The following is a 19,760-nucleotide window of genomic DNA, read 5'->3' as shown; positions in this document are numbered from 1 at the left end:
TCCTAATTTAAAGGGACAGCAAACGTGTTCACTAGTTTATCCCATTCTTACTGTCCCAGATGAAAAAAACGTCTCCTCGGAACAACACATTTAGGAGGAAGACTTTTAAGAGTCTCTCGGTGCAATGAGCAGGTTTGGCCACACGGTGGCAGCGCTGTGATGAAGGAAGGAGGAGGGAAGGAAATACATATTTCTTGATGGAAGCAGAACAGATGACATCAAACTGGTGACCTTTTTCACACACACGCACGCACACATGCACGCACGCATACACACAGACACACACACATGACACATTATGCAGCGGATGGAAACACAACAAAATACAGATTTGTAGAGAAAACGGTAGCAAGCTGATAGTAAATAAAACACAACTTGACCAGCATCCATACATGGAGTCAAAGACACACACACATTGGTAAGATATTGTCAGGGTAACCACTCCATGGTGACCGCAGGGCTAACTGCTTAACGATTGCCCAGTTACCTAGACAACGGGAGGCAAAGATGGGGCATTTATCTTGAGTCGTTTTTTTTCTTCATTCCATGTACTCTCTCTCTCTCTCTCTCTCTCTCTCTCGCCCCCCCCCCCCCCATCTCTCTCTCTCTCTCTCTCTCTCTCTCTGTCTCTGAGCAATGAGCAAGTTGGCCAGGGGCTTAAAGGTGTCAAAATGAAAGGCAGATAAATCTGAAGTTCTGCACTGACCTTGGATCTTCCACCAATGTCAGATCAACCGACATTAAAATATGTAATTTCAAAATGTTATTTTGATGAAAAATGTGTTCATCTTAGTCACTGGTAAACGTAAATCATGTGGGATGCAGTTTGGGACGTGTTTTAATACCTATGGCTTAGCCGATAGGCTGAGTGAGTGGAACGAAGATTCTGTGTGTGTGTGTGTGTGTGTGTGTCAGTGATATCAAGGAAGCAGAATCCTTAAAACACCTCAATATCCCACATAACGTCTGACTCAAGACGAGGACAATAAGCATCACGGACAAGACAAAGGTAGAAGAGGAGGAAGTGGGAGGAGAGCAAACAAGATGGAGAGAGGGGAGGAAGAAGAGAAGGAAGTCGTAGCTTGGAAGTGGAATAAGAGTAAAAAAAAACAATTCATTGGAAGAACTCAATTAATTTGTGTGCAGGATCGAATACATTTGTGTAGACATAACTCAATCCAAGAACATCTATGAATTAGGATTGAATTTATTCAGTACAACTAATTTTGATCAAACTCATCACAAATGAAAAGATACAATTGATCTAAATATCTAAAAATGTTGTTCGTTCAACTCAATAGAGGAGGGTTGATTGGAAGGTCAGATGAAGATCAAAGAAAGGGAAGGAAGTGGATGAACGCTGAGGAAGGAAGGAGACGATGAATTAGAAGGTAAAAGAGGGATTAAGATTGAAAAGAAGCGCCTAAGGGAGGAAATTAGGACGGTGGCATTGAACCTACACAAATCGCACTCCTATCTCATCAAATGAAGCTTAATCCGGGTCCCTGCGCTTCAAACTGCAACGAGGAGCCCTTGAGTATCCGCTTTGGTTCTCTCATGACATGCCACGTGTGTTTTAAAATCAAACATCCGTGTTCACAGGGAACAGACAGTTCATGCTTGTCACGTGCATGATCTCAAAGGAGGCCGTGGTCGAAGCAGGTAGTGAACACCAAAAACAAAAGGACAAATAGGAGGAGGAATACTCCAGTTCCTTCTTGTAATAAAACAGAGAAGAAACAAAATGAAAAAAGAGAAAATAAAAGATAAAAGCAAAGGGAAAAATAAGTGAAAAGGGGAAGAAGGAGGGAAGATTGTTGTTTATTTTCTGGATCTCTGGAGACGCCCAGCAAATAAACAACAGCTCCTCAGAATGGAGGGTTGAGGATGTGAGAAAGACATCAAAGAATGTTGGTTTGAGGGAGAGATTTGGTGCTGTTGCCTCGGGAGGAAAGTCAGAGGAGATGGAAGAGGAAATGTGGGAAAACAGCGCGGCAAGATTCAGCGAAAAGCGTTGGATGAGCTCCAGCTTCACTTCCAGCTCTGCCTCACTGTGGTATCTCACCTCAGTCCAAACACACAACCAGGCAGCCAGAAACAGCCAATCACAATGAGCTACATCCTGTCCCAAGGGCGCTGAGGTAAAGAACGATTTGGATATTTTCAGGTATTGAAATAAAATACAAAACTGATCAGTGGTGCATTGTTTCATGAAATACAGACCTTTGAGGTTCGGTGTACAGTTGTATTTAGAGAGATTTGATAACGAATGGATGTTTGTGATGGGAAGGACAAGAAAATGTGTGTGCTTCTTTGCTCCTTTGTCTCTAATATTTAGGGGGGCGGGCTGTCCTGTCACATTTCTTAATTTGTATTTAGTTATTTAAGTGTCATTTGTGAGAGTTGGAGGGAGCTGGGAGAAGAGGCAGCAAATAATATTTAATGCATCAAAGAATAAAAAGCAAAAATTGCCCCAAATGTCTATACTTCAAATCGTTCTATACTATAAAACTATTATATATGTCTATATATGTTCAGGAACTTTCTTTTCTTAAAAATAAAGGTTGATGAAAATGCTAAAAATGTTAATAGTGACCTATTTTTTTTTCTTCATATTTAAATAATAACACCATCTTTTTCTCATATTAAATCCTTTTGTTGCCTCAGTGTAAATGCATCCATGCAGGATGCAAAGTCTGTGCTTTCTGTCACTGCATGTACATTTTTTTACATACAGTTAAGCCATTACATATAAAGGCAAATAAAACACTCAATAGTTCCCTCACAAAGCTTCAAAAATGAAAATATTTAAGTACAAGTACATTAAAGATTGCTCTCACCTACAATATGTGACTTAACATTTACATGTCCACTGTTGTAAAAGAACACACAGACAGCAGTGTATTTCGCCGGCTGTTGAGCCATGTTTACTACAGTATTATTCCCATCTACAGTTATCAGCACATCTTGTTGAGCTCTTTTTTTTAACAGCGTCATAGATATTTTCACCACTAGTTTATTCTTCTGCTCATTCACACAGAGGATGGTAAAGCAGCATTATCAAAAGAACTTAGAGCACATCCTTACATACGTACTGTACATACGATACATACATACAAACCAAAGCACACACACTCATGAACATCCTAGTATAGCGCCACTCTGATATATACAGATATATAGAATGAGTAAAAAAAAAAGAGACTATTTTCAGTTTTTACATCTTAATATAAGAGTCATACCAAAGACATGGCCACTGAGAGAGTAAACAATAAATAAACATATACATAAAAAAATTACAAAAATAAATTAACATAGATACTTGCATCAATTAATAAAAGATGATTTGAGCTTTTGAACTTGCTTCCTTTTTTTTAACATGTTTTTGTTCAAGTTGGTATATAACAAGCGCACCACGTTTTTGCTTTTATTTTATTTCAACCGCAAAAGGCTTTACTATCCAATCAGAGAGTGAAGCCTGGTCCTCTGCCCATGTCCGGGTGGTTACATATGCATCGTCTGTACATCGTCATGCTCGACACGGCATGGAATCGTTGTTTTCAGCACCATTAACGTCGCAGTACCGACATCCACTAGTTCAGTCAGGACACAACACTGCCAGGATAATACAGTCCTACCAAGTCGTTAGCAATATTGATTTCAAATTTCTCTTCCTTATTTCTTACACATTAATTGAGACCCACCACAGACACAGTTTTCTTGCAGAGCATGAAAGAGAGTTGATATGGATGTGTTTGCCTGTGCCGCCTAATTGGGCATTATATAAAACCTTGTGAAGATCTGAGCGCTTACATACTTGCTTCTAACAATGCATCTGTGTGTGCACCCGATGCTCCACAGCGCTGACATAACACTGCAACTCACCTGCAGAATGCAATTAGAAACGCAGCCTCCCTGGCAGGCTCTGACAACTAAAAAAAAAAAAGATTTAAAAGACATAATAAGTAACTAACTGAAACATTCCCACTACCAACTTGTCGAATACTGACGCTAGGTGTGCGGCCTTGTGCTTGGAACTATGTGACTTTCTTTGTAGCCCTCCCACGTCAGTTTTGGACCAGTGAGTTTCTGCTTGTTACATGCATGTGATGTCTTTAAATACACGGGCTATCTAACCTCATCAATCAATTAATAGTTTTACGATGGAATTCGATAAAGCTTGTTGCTGGGTCGGTGTCGGGTGCCGAGTGCCATCGACCAATTGTTGATATTTGTCGAGTTTGTAGTGAGAAAAGGTGGAATATTGCATTGGTGACTAAATAAATGCATTGTTTAAAAGCAAGTATATAAACCACTGTGACTGCATGGACCTTAAGTAAACATGGTTGGAAATACTTCTCCTGGGGGTCCCTTCAGAATATACACATGCATCATCAGCATAATGGTGACGATTAAACCCACTGCAGCAACAATGACATCTGCGTTGGCCTCAGGTAGCAGCAGGAGGAAACTGTTTGAATAGCTTCATTTCCCTAAAAAAGTTAATTCGTTACTCAAATAAAGAGGGAGTTGTTTTTCTTACATTTCTGTCAGCGTGTATAAGGCAACATTGTTCATACACATTGAACAGCTTTTTCTGAATGAAACATTTGTTAAGGACACACTTTTTTTTTAAGTTTACGTTTTTACACATTTTAACAGGAAAGGGAATTGCCAAAATGAAAGTTGAGATGGAAGTTAAGTCCATCCAAAGCAGAGGCTTTTCTTGTTTTGTAAAATCTTTTGAAACAAGTTCATAATCAAACAGGAGTTTTAATTGTGCCAAAATATTCATTTTTTTGTGCTTGTGGCAGTAAACCATTGGCGACACCCTGAACAATTACATCCACTAAATGCTTGTTGGGTTACAAGAAAAAGATCTTGGTATCGGAGCTAAAAAAAACTAAATTCATAACAAGGTTAAACTGTATCACGTGTAACACAGTACCTCAAATGCATCTTAAAGGTGTGTTGAGGAACATGCTTTTTGAGATGCATCAGAGCGAAATAGGCAATGTAATGATACTAAGAGAAATGCTTTTGAATGCGTTGCTAAAAATGCTAACACCTTGTGTTTCCTCTGTCTAAAACAATCACAACATTGGTATAAATGTTTCTTGGGATGGACATGAAGAACTTTCTTCATAACAAATCACAAGTCACCGACTAAACTATGGCTTTTAAAGAGAAATAAAAAAGAACTTCAAAGAGAGTATCTGTTGAGTAATACGAGATAGGAGAAAAGTTAGCTTTGATGCTAGTGCTTTGTTCTTTTAAACTATTCTTCCTTGCTGCAATTTCTCAGCATCTGGCTGCTTCTAGTTGACAGTAACACATTCACGCCGGGGAGTAGGACGTTAAACCTCGACCCTTCAAGTTGTCTGCTGAACAACTCCGCTGAATTAATTCAAGTGGTGGTTCCTTTTCTTCTTTTTTTTTTTGTCAGGGCACAACGATAGCAGGTTAGAGGAACAAAGAGGATTCTCTCGTTTCTGACGATTGAATCTTCTCTGAAGGCCTGTACATGGTTTCATTTTGTAAACATCTTTCGAGAATCCAAACCCTTGCCGACATCCTGTTTGTAACAATAAACAGCAGCTTTTTCTAACTCGCTAGCCTGCAAAAACAATCAATGTGTTTTTTTTATCAGATGCTGTTCTTGCCCAAGGTTAAACACTGGAAAATGTTTTCACATCATCATGAGGTTGCTAATGATACCCTTTCTACCTCTACGTCTCATGTATTTCAAGAAAACATTTAGACTCTTGCGAGCAAATGAAGCGTCTTCATCCAAAAGTCATTCACCAACTACAGCTTATTATAATAGCTTATATATGACATCCGTATTTATTCAACTGTACATCACAGGCCTGTGTGCGGAGAGTCAGAGCGTGACGTGTTGCGCGGAGCCACTGCAGAAGTCGTCCACCTCACATCCGGACCCGTCTGATCTTCACCAGTTGAGCTCTTGACGAAGTTGGTGGGTGACGGAGCAGATGGAACTGCAGGTGGCACCGCTCGTGTAGCACATGTGGGCCGGCTGGCTGTTAACACTCGCAGCTCCTGCTCTGCGTTCCTTGTTTTGTCTTCGGACTTGAGTCCGCGTTTCTTCTTTGGGACGCCGCGGACACAATGCTTGAAGGGTGGTTAACAAGAGTCCGCGAGGGAAACTTTCGGAAGCGTGACGTCATGCTGCGCGGCAAACGTAAAACGCTCTAAGCAAATCAACAGTGCGTGTGTAAGTCTGCAAAGCGATTGCATTTCTTTAAATATTAAAGAGTACTCAATTGGCAATGAGTTGGTGATGTTGGAGGTTTAAAAGAAATCCAGACGCTTTGCGTAAATTCATGTTAAATGGGAGTGAGATTCGTTTGTCATTGTTGAATTTATGTCTTTAGCTTATTTTATTGTGCGTCACTTAATCTAACTGAAAATAATTGAACTTATCTTTTTGTATGTGGTTGGATATAAAAAGCTGAATTCAATTATTTGCAGTTAGTTCCATAAAAAAAAATTAACTATGACTTCTCAACTCAATTTTTACTCAGTTTTAAGATTCGCCACTCATATCACTTCAGTCATTTCGATGAAATTGTGAGTCTGCGTTCTTGTCTACTTTGCCACCAGCCCGAATGATTGCATGTCCTGTGCAAACTGCAGCCGTTAAAAGTCCCCGTGTGAGTCACTGTTGAAACCCTCGGGTCCAAGGCTCAAGTTCATGCAGCGGACTGTTTCTCAATTACCCTCAAATCCTTTTTACTTCTTGCCGTAACCATGCAGGATGAAACTAAATCTAACACCCCTCGGTCCCAGGATGACGGATCAAATGTCTCACCTGCAAGCTTTTTGAAAAGACGAAGATTATCTCCCTTCAAAGCGTTACTCCCTCTACTTTCCACGGCTCATTCATGCTACGTTCTCCCGGACTTAAGGGGAGACATTTGTTCCCAGATTGCGCTTCACATTTTACAATCAAGTTTGACACTCACAAAAAAAAAGAAAAAGAAGAGTTGCTCGAAACTCTGTCACCTTTCCACGCTTCTCCCGGCACGGGTGCTTCTGGGATGAGAACTGATCTGAGGCTGAGCCTCTTTCGGGCTCAGACGGTTGTCTCGTACTCTAAAACCTCTTTGCTGCCCATCATGCTACTCCTGTACTGTATCCTCGGGCTGACGGCTGACGTGGTCTCCAGGAGCAGGATGGTTTTGCGCAGGCGCCTGTCGATAAAGTGCGCATCCCAGGCCGGGTATCGCTTCCTCGGCAGGTCGATCCGGATCACGGGCCCGTCCTGCGCGCGGGACGACGAGGAGGTCCTGTGAAGCAGCGCGGGAGACGATGAAGGGGACGGGCGCACCTGGAAGATGGGCAGGCAACTGTCCCCGTCTCTCTCCTTGTCTCGCTCCCCGGGCACCGGCTCCCCCGTGTCTTTAGTCCTGGGGAGAGTCCTCGGAGGGCTGGTGATGACCATGTCCGTTTGGGACCCTTGGGACGGCGTGAGGCAGGCGTCGATCACTCCCGCCACCCCTCCGGCACCCACCGCGCCGTCGTCTACGCACCCTCCCCACTGAGAGCCCAGGACGGGCCCGTCGGGGTGCAGCCAGCAGTAGTACACCAACATGAAGAAGGTCCCCAGGGCGAAGCTGCAGGCCAACAGGCACACCACCACCAGGGCGGAGGAGTCGGAGGTGTGGGGGCCGCGGTAGGTGTACCAGGCCGCGGTCAGGGCCACGTTCTCAGCCAGCGTCACGGAGTAGTAGACGGTCATGCGTAGGCGGCTGGGGCCTTCCTTGACATTGAACCAGCAGAAGATGTAGATGATGCCCACCACCATGTTGTAGATGATCTCCTCCCATTTGGACATGCAGAAGTCAGTTTCACCTTGGATGATCCAGAAGGTCATGACACACCTGAGAGACAATAAACGGAAAAACCTTAATTAACACAAAGAGTCCTGGGAATTTTATGCTACTAAGAATAATGTTTTAATAATTGTTTAATTCTGACATGCATTTTATTACAGCAATGGGGTCTGTTAAAAGAGGATCTGTTTACAGCGATGAATTATCCTTTAAGCTGTTTTCCTGCACAAGACTGTAAGCAAAAATGTATCTCACTAAATTCATTGTATGGCTGTGAAGACAAAGATTAAATAATTTATCTTCTCTGTCTTTTGAAGTCAATGCAGCAAGTGAATGGTTGGGTGATAGTTGTAAACTTGTACTAAAACACTTCAAATTGAATTCTTAGTTAATATAATTAGGAGAAAGGACAGAGTTTTTTTTTGATAATTATAATTATTTGAAAAAACTCGTCCCTATTCATCATTTTGTCAAAAGTCTGTCATTGTGGGTCCAGTCTTTTGCATCAGGTCACATGGCCCACCAGTGGCTGACGATGAAAATGCCGAAGTACAGCTGGAAGACGGAGGCGAAGAGGGCAAAGGCCACGGTCCTCGCCCCGATGGTGAAGAAGTGCCACAGCATCTGGGTGATCACGGCCTTGTAGGACATGGGAAGCTTGTCGTCGCGGGAGTCCCGGAGAACCTTCTGGTAGGAGGCAATCATCCAGGCTAGAGAGACCAAGGAGGCCGAGGCAGAGAGACCTGGAGAGGACCGACGAAGAGAGAGACAAGGGGGGGGGAGCAAAGGACATTGGGCCGGAATGAAACACATTCGGGGATCAAGGGGTGAAGGAAATAAAGAAAGTTACTGGCTTTCTAATATCAACAAATACTCATTGACATGAAATACAAATACCCCCTTCCACCACAAAAAGAGACACTAGCATGAGAATATTACAAACCATATATACCCACAGCATGACAAACATGCTTTGAAACACTTTGAACGATGACCTTGAAATAAGTTGATTGTTCTTTGTTGATTTTATTACTAACAGGGGACATATTGATCAAAATGTTCTTTCCTCTGTGCTGTTCTCCCTCTCCGTAGCTTTATGATCAATCAAAATCAATTTAGAACAGAAAGGTTTTACCGATGACCTGGCCTTAGCGGGCCTCTAGGTAAAAGCCAACAATAAATCAATGCGGCCAAGACAAACTAATAAAACAAATTAAAACAGTTATCTGCCAAAACAAGTTACGTTAAATAGAAGTGGAAAACTTTTCTAAATACTATTATGACACCTTTAAATGTTTTGCTCCCCAGCTCACTGAAGTAGACCTGGTCTGGTTTCAATCGAAGTAAAACGATCATTAGCCTGCACATGTAACAGTGAGGCGCACTGACAGAGGCCCAGAGTGCAGTTTAAACACATTAAACATTCATGCGTTTAATCATGCAGTCTTGTCTCAAATTAGCAATAAATCACACTGAGAAGTCATTAAATTTTGAGCAAAACCCTGCACAGACTCTGCATTTTAATGTAATAATTTTGTTCATCCTGGGTTTTCTATACAAAGAATTTGGGGAGAACTTGCCTCTCATGTAAAAAACATTTCAACACTGCTGTTGAAAACATGTTCTTGCTTTGAAGACGACTCGGTTTCAGTTTGAACGTGGTTCTTTGGGCCGGAGAATGAAGACCCACTCAAGATCACAACATATTACACAGCATGTTCGTGTGTTTGTGTGATTCTCTGAAAAGAATTCCTCTCAAAAAATTACTTGTATCAAATGACCTTAAAGCAATGCATAACACTTTGCTTCATTACATTCATATTGCATTCAAAGGATATGGAGCTTGGCCTGTTTTTTGTTTTGTTGTTGAAACACCTTGATGCTCTTTAGCACAGACACACCTCAAATCACGTACACACACACACACACACACACACACACACACACACATACGGTGTGCATCACATGCACATTCTAACACAAACACTCACACACACAACCGCACACAAACAGTCACAGCGACAGGCCAACGGAGGAGCCTACAAATCTGTATCTGTGCAAATAGTTGGCTGTTGCAGACCTGCAGCAGCTCCTCCATTCGATGTCTCTGTGTCTCCGTCGCTGTCTTCATCTCTAAATGCGTCACGTTGGATTTTTACTCCTTTTCAAACCTCACCCTTACTATCCATTTTTCTAGCATGGAAAACAACTTGAATGCTCTGACATCATGTTGTTAGAAATCAGAAAAAAAACAATCGTTGCTTTAACCAAACACAGATAACTTGTGTTCTGTAGTTGTGTGATTCGTTGTGTTTATGTGGGGTCGGTGTTGTTGAGGGCGTCTTGGTTTTCATGTCATCACTTGTTCGGCAGAAGGACAAATTTGAGAAGTTTCTGTGGATGTCGTTACCATCCTTCTTTAATTCATATACTTTTTCCTCTCATTGAAAACACAATTGAGCTGATCGATAAGCCACACTACCATCAAGGGGTTATAAGCTAAGTGGGAGTACTGTTTGATGTAAACATGGGAAGAGGATATAAAGCAACATCATGATCAAAACGTATTTTGAAATGTCACATAGAGAAAAGCATTTTTAGTGTGAGTTTAGATCCCAGCACTTCATGCAGAAAGATAGGAGATTTATTCCTCTTCTGGAGCAATAAACACAAGAAAATAGATTCAGACCTGACCGACAGTGATGTTAACAACATGGCAGCATCACAGCAGCCGGGTTACAACTATACCGGCTCTCCCTCTGCACACCGCTCTTAGCTAATCAATCTATACAGCAACACTCTCAAAGGGCCAATAAATGTTCCAATGGTCAAAGCTCAACCACTCTAAATGTCTTTTCAGCTGCCTAACAAAGGGCCCGGTTACACGTCTTTTCAATGCGTCCTCTGGGACTGCATGCGCCAGATCTGTCCACAGTTAATAGTTCAGTGCAACCTGCCGGATCAGACAGTAGGTGCATTTATTCAGGGGCCAAAGGTGTGGCTCTAAAAGACTAGATGAACCCACTTCACTTCTATTTTTTTTTTACAGTAAAACCCCTGGTATTTTTTAAGACTTTGGACTTAATAACAAATTGTTTCTTTTAACTCATTTGTCCATTATTTGTCTGTGTGTGTGTGTGTGTGTGTGTGTATTGTGTATTTAAGCTTTCAGATGTTTCCTGTGAATTGTTTGAACTCAAATATGTTTCTGACACATTCCTTGTGCCCGTGTTTGCTGAGTGGGTACAGAAAGAGAGAGAGAGAGATAGAGAGTTTGTTTTTTTCATCAAAGGCCAATCTGCTCCTTGTAAGAGGTGGATGAATAAAGCATAAACTGTTCTTCACCTTTACAATGCAGCCCCCTCTCTCTCTCTCCCTCTCTCTCTTGGAGAAGCCCTTGTAACAACCAGAAATGATAATTCATCCAATAAAATAGGTCCACTAACTAGCTTCCATCAATGATAAAAACATTGCACCGTAAAACTGTGATTCAGTTTTTTAAATAAAGTGGCTTCCTGCTCAATCTTACTCGGTGGGTCGAATCTCATCACATCAATTTAAGGTAATCCGCCAGGGGAAAACCTGCTATCACGGACGCGCCGCTCTTGTCCCGGTGATGCAGGAAGCGTGTGTGTCTCACCTTGCAGCGGGAGGACGATGTTTCCGTGGATCATGATGCTCAGCTGGAGGACGAGCTGCGGAGCCGACTTCAGGAAGGCCTCCAGGAGGCGCAGCATGGTGATGTCAGCGCTCTCAAACATCAGCTGCCAGTGGAAGTGACGCCGGGGCCCGGCGCCATGCCAACGGCTCTGGGCACCAAGGTAGAGAGCGTGGATGTACCTGAGGGCGAGGGAGGTTTAGGAGGGTGATGCTTCATGCTTCTCCATCATTTGTGGAAAGATAGAAGTAAAAACTGTATGTCATTTGGCTGAAATGGCCTCTCAAAAACAGGTGGAAAGAAATGATTTTCAACAAGAGGATAACATGGAAAACAAGTAAAAGTTACAGGACTGTATGAATTCTCATTTTAAGAGTGAAGTAACTAATTAAATCCCGTGAACCATTGTGATAGGTGACACGTCAATCCTGGAAACTCACGACAAACCGGTAAAAATTATGCGACTGCCCGCCTTCGTTCTCGTCTCAAAAACATAAAAGAAAACGTCCAAAAACTCACTGTTAACCTGCTGTTCATAAACTGGGAGAAATCACTAATTAAAACAGGATAGCAGTCAACAAACGTCTTTGTTTGGGGTGTTTTTGTATGATGACGGCAGTAAAAGTGCATCATTAATGCTAAAATATTTTTTTTTCTTTTTTTTTTCTTGCATATATTAAGAGCTAAATTCTAAATTCAAACACAAATGGATACAAAGCAAAAACAGCACTGAAATGATATATTGAAGATAGAAATATGACCCCCCCCCCCACCCCTCTGCTACTCTGTTTTTCTGCGAAATAAAAACACCTGAGGCCGATGTGTGATTCTCCAGGGAGGGACCTTTGCTCTCACATGTCACTATTTAACTCTGTTGTGCTTCTGTGTTTCGCTGTTTCCTTTGTGTCAGCGACAATATTGGTCGCCGGGTCACAGCAGGTCAACCAGAGTATCCTCCATTTTTTGTTGGAGAGGAATTTGATGGGATGAGAGGACGAGGCAGCAGGTTGGAAGGTTTTATTGCACCCTGCTTGTGCAGCGCAACGTCTGCGTTAAAGAGCTGTCAGTAACAGGAACGGAGTCAGAAAGTGGGAAGAAAACAGGTTGTTGTGAAGTGGGTTGACTTTTGTGGAACTTGATTCACTCAACAAAAAAAACCTGACCCTCCCAGTGCAGGAAGAATATTTCAGCTTTTTTTTTGCAGAAATATTCTCACGGGCCCTCCCTGGTTACCAAAGTTTCTACCTGCTACCATCCACTTGCCTTCTTGACACTTTCTATAAAAGTAATATACAGTATAAGTTACATTCCAACTCGCACTTATTTAATAAAAATAAGCAAGTTGTTTTTAACATTACTGTCGGGTTTGTTTAGACATTGCCTATAGGGCGTCGCATCTCAGATACAGATGTAGTAAGGCCGAAACGAAGGTGGTGCTGGTGTATGTCGGATGAAAGAGTGAGGCGTCATGGGAGTGGAAGGATGGTGCTGCGGAACGGATGAGGACGGATGGGGCTCGCTGGAGGAAAATGAGACACTTCCTGCGCTTATGCATTTCGAGCAGATTTTAAATAGGGGGGTAAAAATAACCTCGAAGTGAATAGACATGCACACGCACACACATACAGCCACTCTCTCTCTCTCACACACACACACACACACAAACACCCACACCTACCGACACACACACACCAGACGTCAGCATATATGACGCAGTTCAAGTCTGCGATAAAGGCGAGGACACAGACACAGGTGGATGTGTATGACATGCACACCTGTGTCTTACACACCTCAATTCACACACACACACACACACACACACCCTTACGATCCATTCTTCTAGCACGGAAAAACGACTTGAATGCTGCAGTGCTTTGGGAACATCATTTTGGGAAACCGGCGAGGAAGCTGTAGCGGTTTGTTTTGTTTTTGTGAGCTAATAAACACAGAAAGAGCCGGAAAATTTCCATCAAATGTTTGCAGGAAAGTTTCCTCCTGATTTGAATTAGCCATTTAAAGGAAAATGATGTGACCATTGTGATCATCTTCTCTTCTCTAGCAGTGCATCTAAATGTTTTCCCTATGAAAGTAGATACATGGTAAAAACAGTGTAATTCATATTCAAGTCATTTGGCTCCCTCATAGTCTCTATCTCTATATCTCTCCAAGTTGGATCTCTTGGATCTCTGTTCTAGCACTGTTTATCCGTTTAGACATTGACCAACAACCACTTGTCGTAATTCTTAGTTGGTGAGTAGGCTTTTTTATTCTCTGGGAATAAATGTTAATCCTTTTCCTGCCTCCTTTCCGTTGCTCATCTCTTTTTTTTTCTTCTCTCAATCCAATGTCGTGCAGCTATTGTCTCTCTCTCTCTCTCGCTTCCCAACCAATTTATTTGGTTCTTCCCTCGAGCGTTGTCTCTTCCTCCAGCTTCCAATCTAGATAATCTAACGTCATGTGAACCGTATTCTCCCTTCTGCTCTTACCTCCTTCACTTCTCTCTCCTTCCCTATTCGTACTTCCTCCTCCTCCCCTTTCCTTTCCTCTGGGCCAAAACTCAGGGCGACTATCTACAAGGCCACAGTAGGACCTCTGAGACCCTGAATATTTGTGAAAAGAGCTAGAGTGGCTTCTTTGGAGAATTTTTTGCAGTGATGGTGAGCCAAGAATGAACCCAAGGAGCAAGAGACTCACAGAGAGAAGAAATTAAACTGTTATACACACTTCATTTGAATCTCCTCTTAATGGATTTTACAGGTCAACAGAAAAGCAGCGATCAGCAGCAGGAAGGAAATGGAGGCACAGATCAGCACTGTCCAATAAGGAAGTAGTGGGATTATTGTGTCCTCGAAATTAAATAATTTCCAGTTTTATTTCAGAAAAGCAGAAAAGAAAATTGAAGGTAATTATAATCTACTTGTCGTTGTAAATCCTCAACATTTATGCCCTTCACCGGGGTTCAAGACCTGCTCACATGTGCATATTTGCTGCACAATAACACGCTTATTATTTGGCTACTTACTGAAAGAAAATCACTTTATTTTTAAGCTTGAAAATGCTTCTAGTGTATTAAAAATAGGAAAAATGAAGGCTTGGTTAGTAGACTATATGGCTACATGAAACGTGGTTCAACCAGAATGAAAATTCAAAAGCACAGGAAAACAGACCTCCGAGCCAGTGAAGCAATCAACGGCACAAAACATCATCTAGCGTAGCTTCAAAATGTGTACAGATTTAAATAGAAACAGGGTCCTGTTTCAGTGTCAATGGCAAATTAATGGGGTAGCGGTCGGCCAACAGATGAGCAAACTTGTTAACACGAAGGCTGTCTTTTCAATTCCCATCCAATACCCGGACCTCGAGCGAGGCCCTTAACTGAGAGTGATCCTTTCCCTGAATAATTAAATGTTTAAAAAATCATTGCAGCCTATAACAAGCAGACGTTCTGAGAATTTGAATGATGAGTATTTACGTTTTTAAAATTAGAGGGATGATGATGATAATTACTGACACCGTTGAGGCATCAATTCACTGATCAGGGATTTCTCATCAGTACGGCTCATTGATCCGCACACGAGGCACGCGGCGAGAACAAGTCAATAAAGGTCAGGGAGTAGATATTAGATATTAGGAATTATGAATGACTTCTTTGCCTCTCGGAAAACAAACCAGGAAAATGAAAACTACGGTGACGCGGTGCATTTTTGGCACCACGAGGCTGCAAAGATGTTAGATCAACCAATCATTTTGCCATGATTGTTTGTTTATTCACTGCTAATGTAAGGTGTTTATTAATAACTCCATCCTGCATTGGATCAAAGACTCCAACCGTGTCCTTCTCCAGCGCCGAGCTTTGAGGAGCCCATGATCTGTTATTGACTCAGTCACATCCGCAGCAGAATTTCTACAGGTCCGTCAGTTCTTTTAGCTTAGAGAGTCCGAGAAAAAGAAAGAGACTGGAAGAGAGAGGTGTAAGGGCGAGAGACAGCAAGCAAGAAAGAGAGAGAGAGAGAGAGATAGAAAGAGAGAGAGAGCGAGCGAGCTCTTTAAACTTCACTTGTTAGAAGAGACTCTCAATCTGCCCATTATCATGCCAGCAATCAGCGGCATTTATTGCCGCTCTATGTGTGTATCAAGTGATCAAATTGTCTCTTACCAAACACACCGTGCTGGTTCTGACTTCTGATGGACTGAGTCACATCGCAAGACATTGCGTAATGACTTAAACACATACTTCTATGTATATATATATATATATATTAAAGTGCAGGAAGCTGCGTTTTGCTCCAGAGCTGGCTCTGGGTTACATGTTCAGTCTGCTGCACCGACGCCTCTGCTGAGCTCAAGTCATACAAAAAAGAAGGGGTCATCAACTTCACTGAGGGATGGAATTTTTTTGAAGCAGACCTGAGGGTCAGACTTTCAAATAATGATATTAAATAAAGAATACCACCCCAAGACTGGATGCCTGTCGGTCCAAAATGAAATCTTTACGTCATGTCAAATTCATGACAAGCAAGTTATTGTTGAATTACACTTATATTGTATATATCTGATACTATTTGATAAATATGTACATGTACATATACATTTACAAATGCACTGGTGATATGGAGCCAAACAGGCATACGTTATTGTGACAGCATCATGGCAGAACACAAGCAGCCCCCCCCCCGCCCCCAGCCTCCAGCAGGGATGACAAGCCCCCTGCAGTGGGTGGATGGAGGTTAGAACAGTCAACCTCCTGCTAGTCTGTGAATAATGCAGCTGTCAAATATCTCAAAATTAAACACACTGAATACACACAGGACTGCCTGGGGCTCGGTTCCACTCTATAGCACACAGACACACACACACACACACACACACACACACACACATACACACCCCTATACACACATGCAGAAACACACATTATATGAAGGCGGACGGCCTGACTGTAATTCCATACATGGGATTAAAGTCTGAAAGCAAAAGACATTCTACCTTTTACTTCCCATATTAAATAATAGATATCTGCTGCATTCGGTGTGTGAAGGAGCAGCATGTTACATTAAGTAAGAATATACTATTTCTAAAGAGGCTTAGGAAGAGGCTACATCTCCACAAATCTCAGATTTAAGTATCCATTGTTACTGGTGCTTCTCAGTGATGCTAAAAGACGAAGCGTAATTCATCGCAGTCGCTCATCCACAGCCTCCCCGACCCCCTCCTAGAGTCTCCGAGGCCCCGGCAGGTCGCGCCGTGTCAAGTACAAAGCGTGGATCTCATATCCAGCTCATGGGCTCATCCGGGGGTTTTCGCCGATTTCAGATCTGCCCACAGATCTGCGCGCCGAGCGCCAGGAGGTTGAGCCCCTAGCAGCGAGCGAGTGTTTATGCGGGAGCCCACACAGAGCAGGAATAATGTCGCCTCTCTGTCTGCGTGGAGCTCGGCTGTCAACAACGACCTACTTAGATCCCGCCACGCAGAGAGGAGGACGTAAGGATGGTGGGAGAGAGTGTGAAGGGAAGAGAACGAGGGGACGCAGCGAGGGGAAGAAAAGAAGATTGGAAAATGCAAAAGGAGAAGGGGGAAAAAGTGAATGAATGATGCAGAGAGAGCGAGGACGGACAGAGCATGGTGTGTGTGTGTGTGTGTGTGTACAACTCAGGCCAACGAGCATTGATCGCTGCTGCCAAAGCTGCCGAGCTGCTGATCAGATAAGATCACGTCGAGTGCTGAAGTGTTTAATTGGAAAGTGTGTGTATGTGTGTGTGTGTGTGTGTGTGTGTGTTAAGCCTGCGATGTTTTCACTTGACTGGAGGGCTCAAGTTTGATCTTGTATCTCTCTGCTGCCCCCCCCCCCCCCCTCATAGCCGTCATTCGGGAGTTGTACGTAGTTCAGCGTCGTCGTTCTGCTGGGCGACGACTTCAAGGATAAAATGAGGGTCGGGCGAGGAGGAGGAGGAGGAGGAGGAGGAGGAGGAGGAGGAGCAGGAGGAGGAGGAGCAAGAAACAGGAGCAGAGCAGGAGGGCTGTGTACAGGTTAAAAGGGAAAGGTAATCTCCATTTGAATACCATCATGCAATATATTAATATACATAATATTTGTGTTCCACTGTCTCTGCGGCGTCATTACTCCTCGATGCTCTCAGCTTTGGGAGGAGTGAGATTCCTTCCTGCTGAACTAGAGAAACAGTGCTTACCTCCAAGCCCCTTTTCATTAACTCGAGCCATTTACTTCAGGTAATAAAAGCACTGCAAGAAAGCTCTGGAAAGGAAAAATCTAGCCAGGTTGGGCTATTTGGAAAATGATAGAATATTTGCAGTGAGAAAGACCCTTACAAACACCAAAAAGAATAAAAAATGATCATTGATTATGTGGGATTTGGGAGTAACGATGAGATAATCTGTGTCATAATTGAATTTGAATTGAATTGAATATCACTCTGCTAATGTTGCTGAATCGGTCAACGTGTCTTTTACAATGGTAAAGTTGGCTTTGTAGCCAACATTTATTTTCCTTAAATGATTGTAAACAGAATTGAGGTGAACAGCACACAAGTAGCGGGCAAAAACTGTAAAAACAGCGCTAAAAAAACTATAATACTGTAATTTAAAAAAAAATGAAACAGATTGGGGTATGTGCATCTCAGGATGAGAAGAAAATACTGAATTGAAAAAGGGGACGATAAGGAAATGAAAAAGAAAGGGGGGGACATGAAAGGAAGGAGGAGGAATTAAGAGAGAAAATAGAGAAAGGAAGGCGGTAAAGAAGGACTTAAACAACGGAGTAAAGAACAGGACAGAGAAGAAGAGCGATATTAGGGAAGAAAAGGAAACGCAATAAAGATGCAAATCAATCGAGAAACAAAGAAACGGAAGGGTGGAAAAAAAGAGAGAGCCAAATTAAAGGTAAAAAATAAATGAGAATAAACAAAAAAGATAAAGAAAGAAAATAATGGGAAATCAAAAAGGAAAAGCAACATAACGTTAGGGAAACAAGAGAAAAAATTGAAATAATTTCAAAAGGGAGAAAAAGACTCAAGGCCAAAACCGAGGAGATGAAGAGTTTAAGAAGAGCATGAAGGACGGACAGGAGGGAGGAGAAGTGATGGGAATAAAAGCAAAGAAGGACTGAAAGAGGCCAGGTGAGGAAGGACGTGAAGAACTGATGGAAAGGGGGGAAAGGAGCTGAAGAGGAACAGGAGAGAGAGAGAGAGAAGAGGAAAGGTGAGGAGATTTATGGCACGAGGAAAAGGTAATGGAGGGAGAGAAGAAAAGAGGAACGGAGGAGGAGATGATCGGTGAGCCGCTGCCTGCGCTGATCAATCACTGTTTATGGAGCAATCAGAGACACACAGAGAGGCGGATGGATGGAGACGGAAAGATATTTATTACACAGAGAGAAATAAACAATAATGGGGCAGTGAAAGAGAAATGGATGCTCAGAGGCAAATTCCTATTTATTTTTGTATTTCAGTCTCGTTTCTGCATCTTTGTGTCCTTTTTCCGTTTCGGTTTTTCTCTCCTCTCATTTATTGATGCAATTCCTATCACGCTGTAATTTCTCTTTAGCCTTACAAATAGGTGTTGCGCTCAATTACGGCCCTCAAATACATTTTTTTAAGAGGTGATAGGTGTGAATTTGATTTTTAAAAAACAGCTTTACAGATTGTTGTGTACCGATTTACAAAACTATCAACACTTACACGACATTAAAAATGTTCCATTAACGTGGCGCTCCATCTATTTGGGTAACGGCAAACACGAGCCACACGAAGCACCGTGTTCTAATCGGATACATTTCAAACCCACACAAACACGACAAAGGGTCATATTTGCTCTTTGGGACATTAAGTCAACTTAACAGAATAGGGTAAACGTCTCTGATGGAGGGCTACCTGATCTACTGTGATTCAAACAAAAGAGCAACATCTGGAACACGTCTGTCTGTGATAGCCTGTGGCAGAGAGAATAATAATAATAAATAATAATAATAATTGACCGAATAATGAATAAAGTTGACTGTTTGCAGGTTGGTTTCAGGGGCGTTTTAAACAAACCTCGATCGGCTGGCGCTCCTCTGATTGCAAAATGTGGATTAAAATAAACCATCCTGTGTGTTTATAAGCAATCAAACCCCCTGTTTACGTGGATGTTGCGGGGGAAAAAAAAACAGAGGGGGGGGGAATAAACGTGCACGTTAATAAAAAACAGGTCGCAATTACGCCTGCGAGACAGAGCTGAGACAAGAGTCA

General features: G+C 42.4%; 1 protein-coding gene across 1 annotated transcript in view; it reads right to left on the bottom strand.

The window, feature by feature from the left end:
* Nucleotides 1-5,120: 5,120 nt before the first annotated feature.
* The window catches only part of xkr7b (XK, Kell blood group complex subunit-related family, member 7b), a 38,547-nt gene continuing 23,907 nt past the window's right edge, over nt 5,121-19,760 (bottom strand). Inside the window, exons 2-4 of the mRNA XM_037480327.2 lie at nt 11,500-11,699; nt 8,383-8,602; nt 5,121-7,907 (exon numbers count right to left, since the gene is read on the bottom strand). Coding sequence (XP_037336224.2) covers nt 7,100-7,907; nt 8,383-8,602; nt 11,500-11,699 — 1,228 coding nt within the window. The 3' untranslated portion in view covers nt 5,121-7,099. The remainder of the gene's footprint in view (nt 7,908-8,382; nt 8,603-11,499; nt 11,700-19,760) is intronic.

Source organism: Pungitius pungitius, chromosome 1 (assembly GCF_949316345.1).
Source record: "Pungitius pungitius chromosome 1, fPunPun2.1, whole genome shotgun sequence".
Classification (NCBI taxonomy): domain Eukaryota; kingdom Metazoa; phylum Chordata; class Actinopteri; order Perciformes; family Gasterosteidae; genus Pungitius; species Pungitius pungitius.
This window is presented reverse-complemented; position numbering and strand designations above follow the sequence as displayed.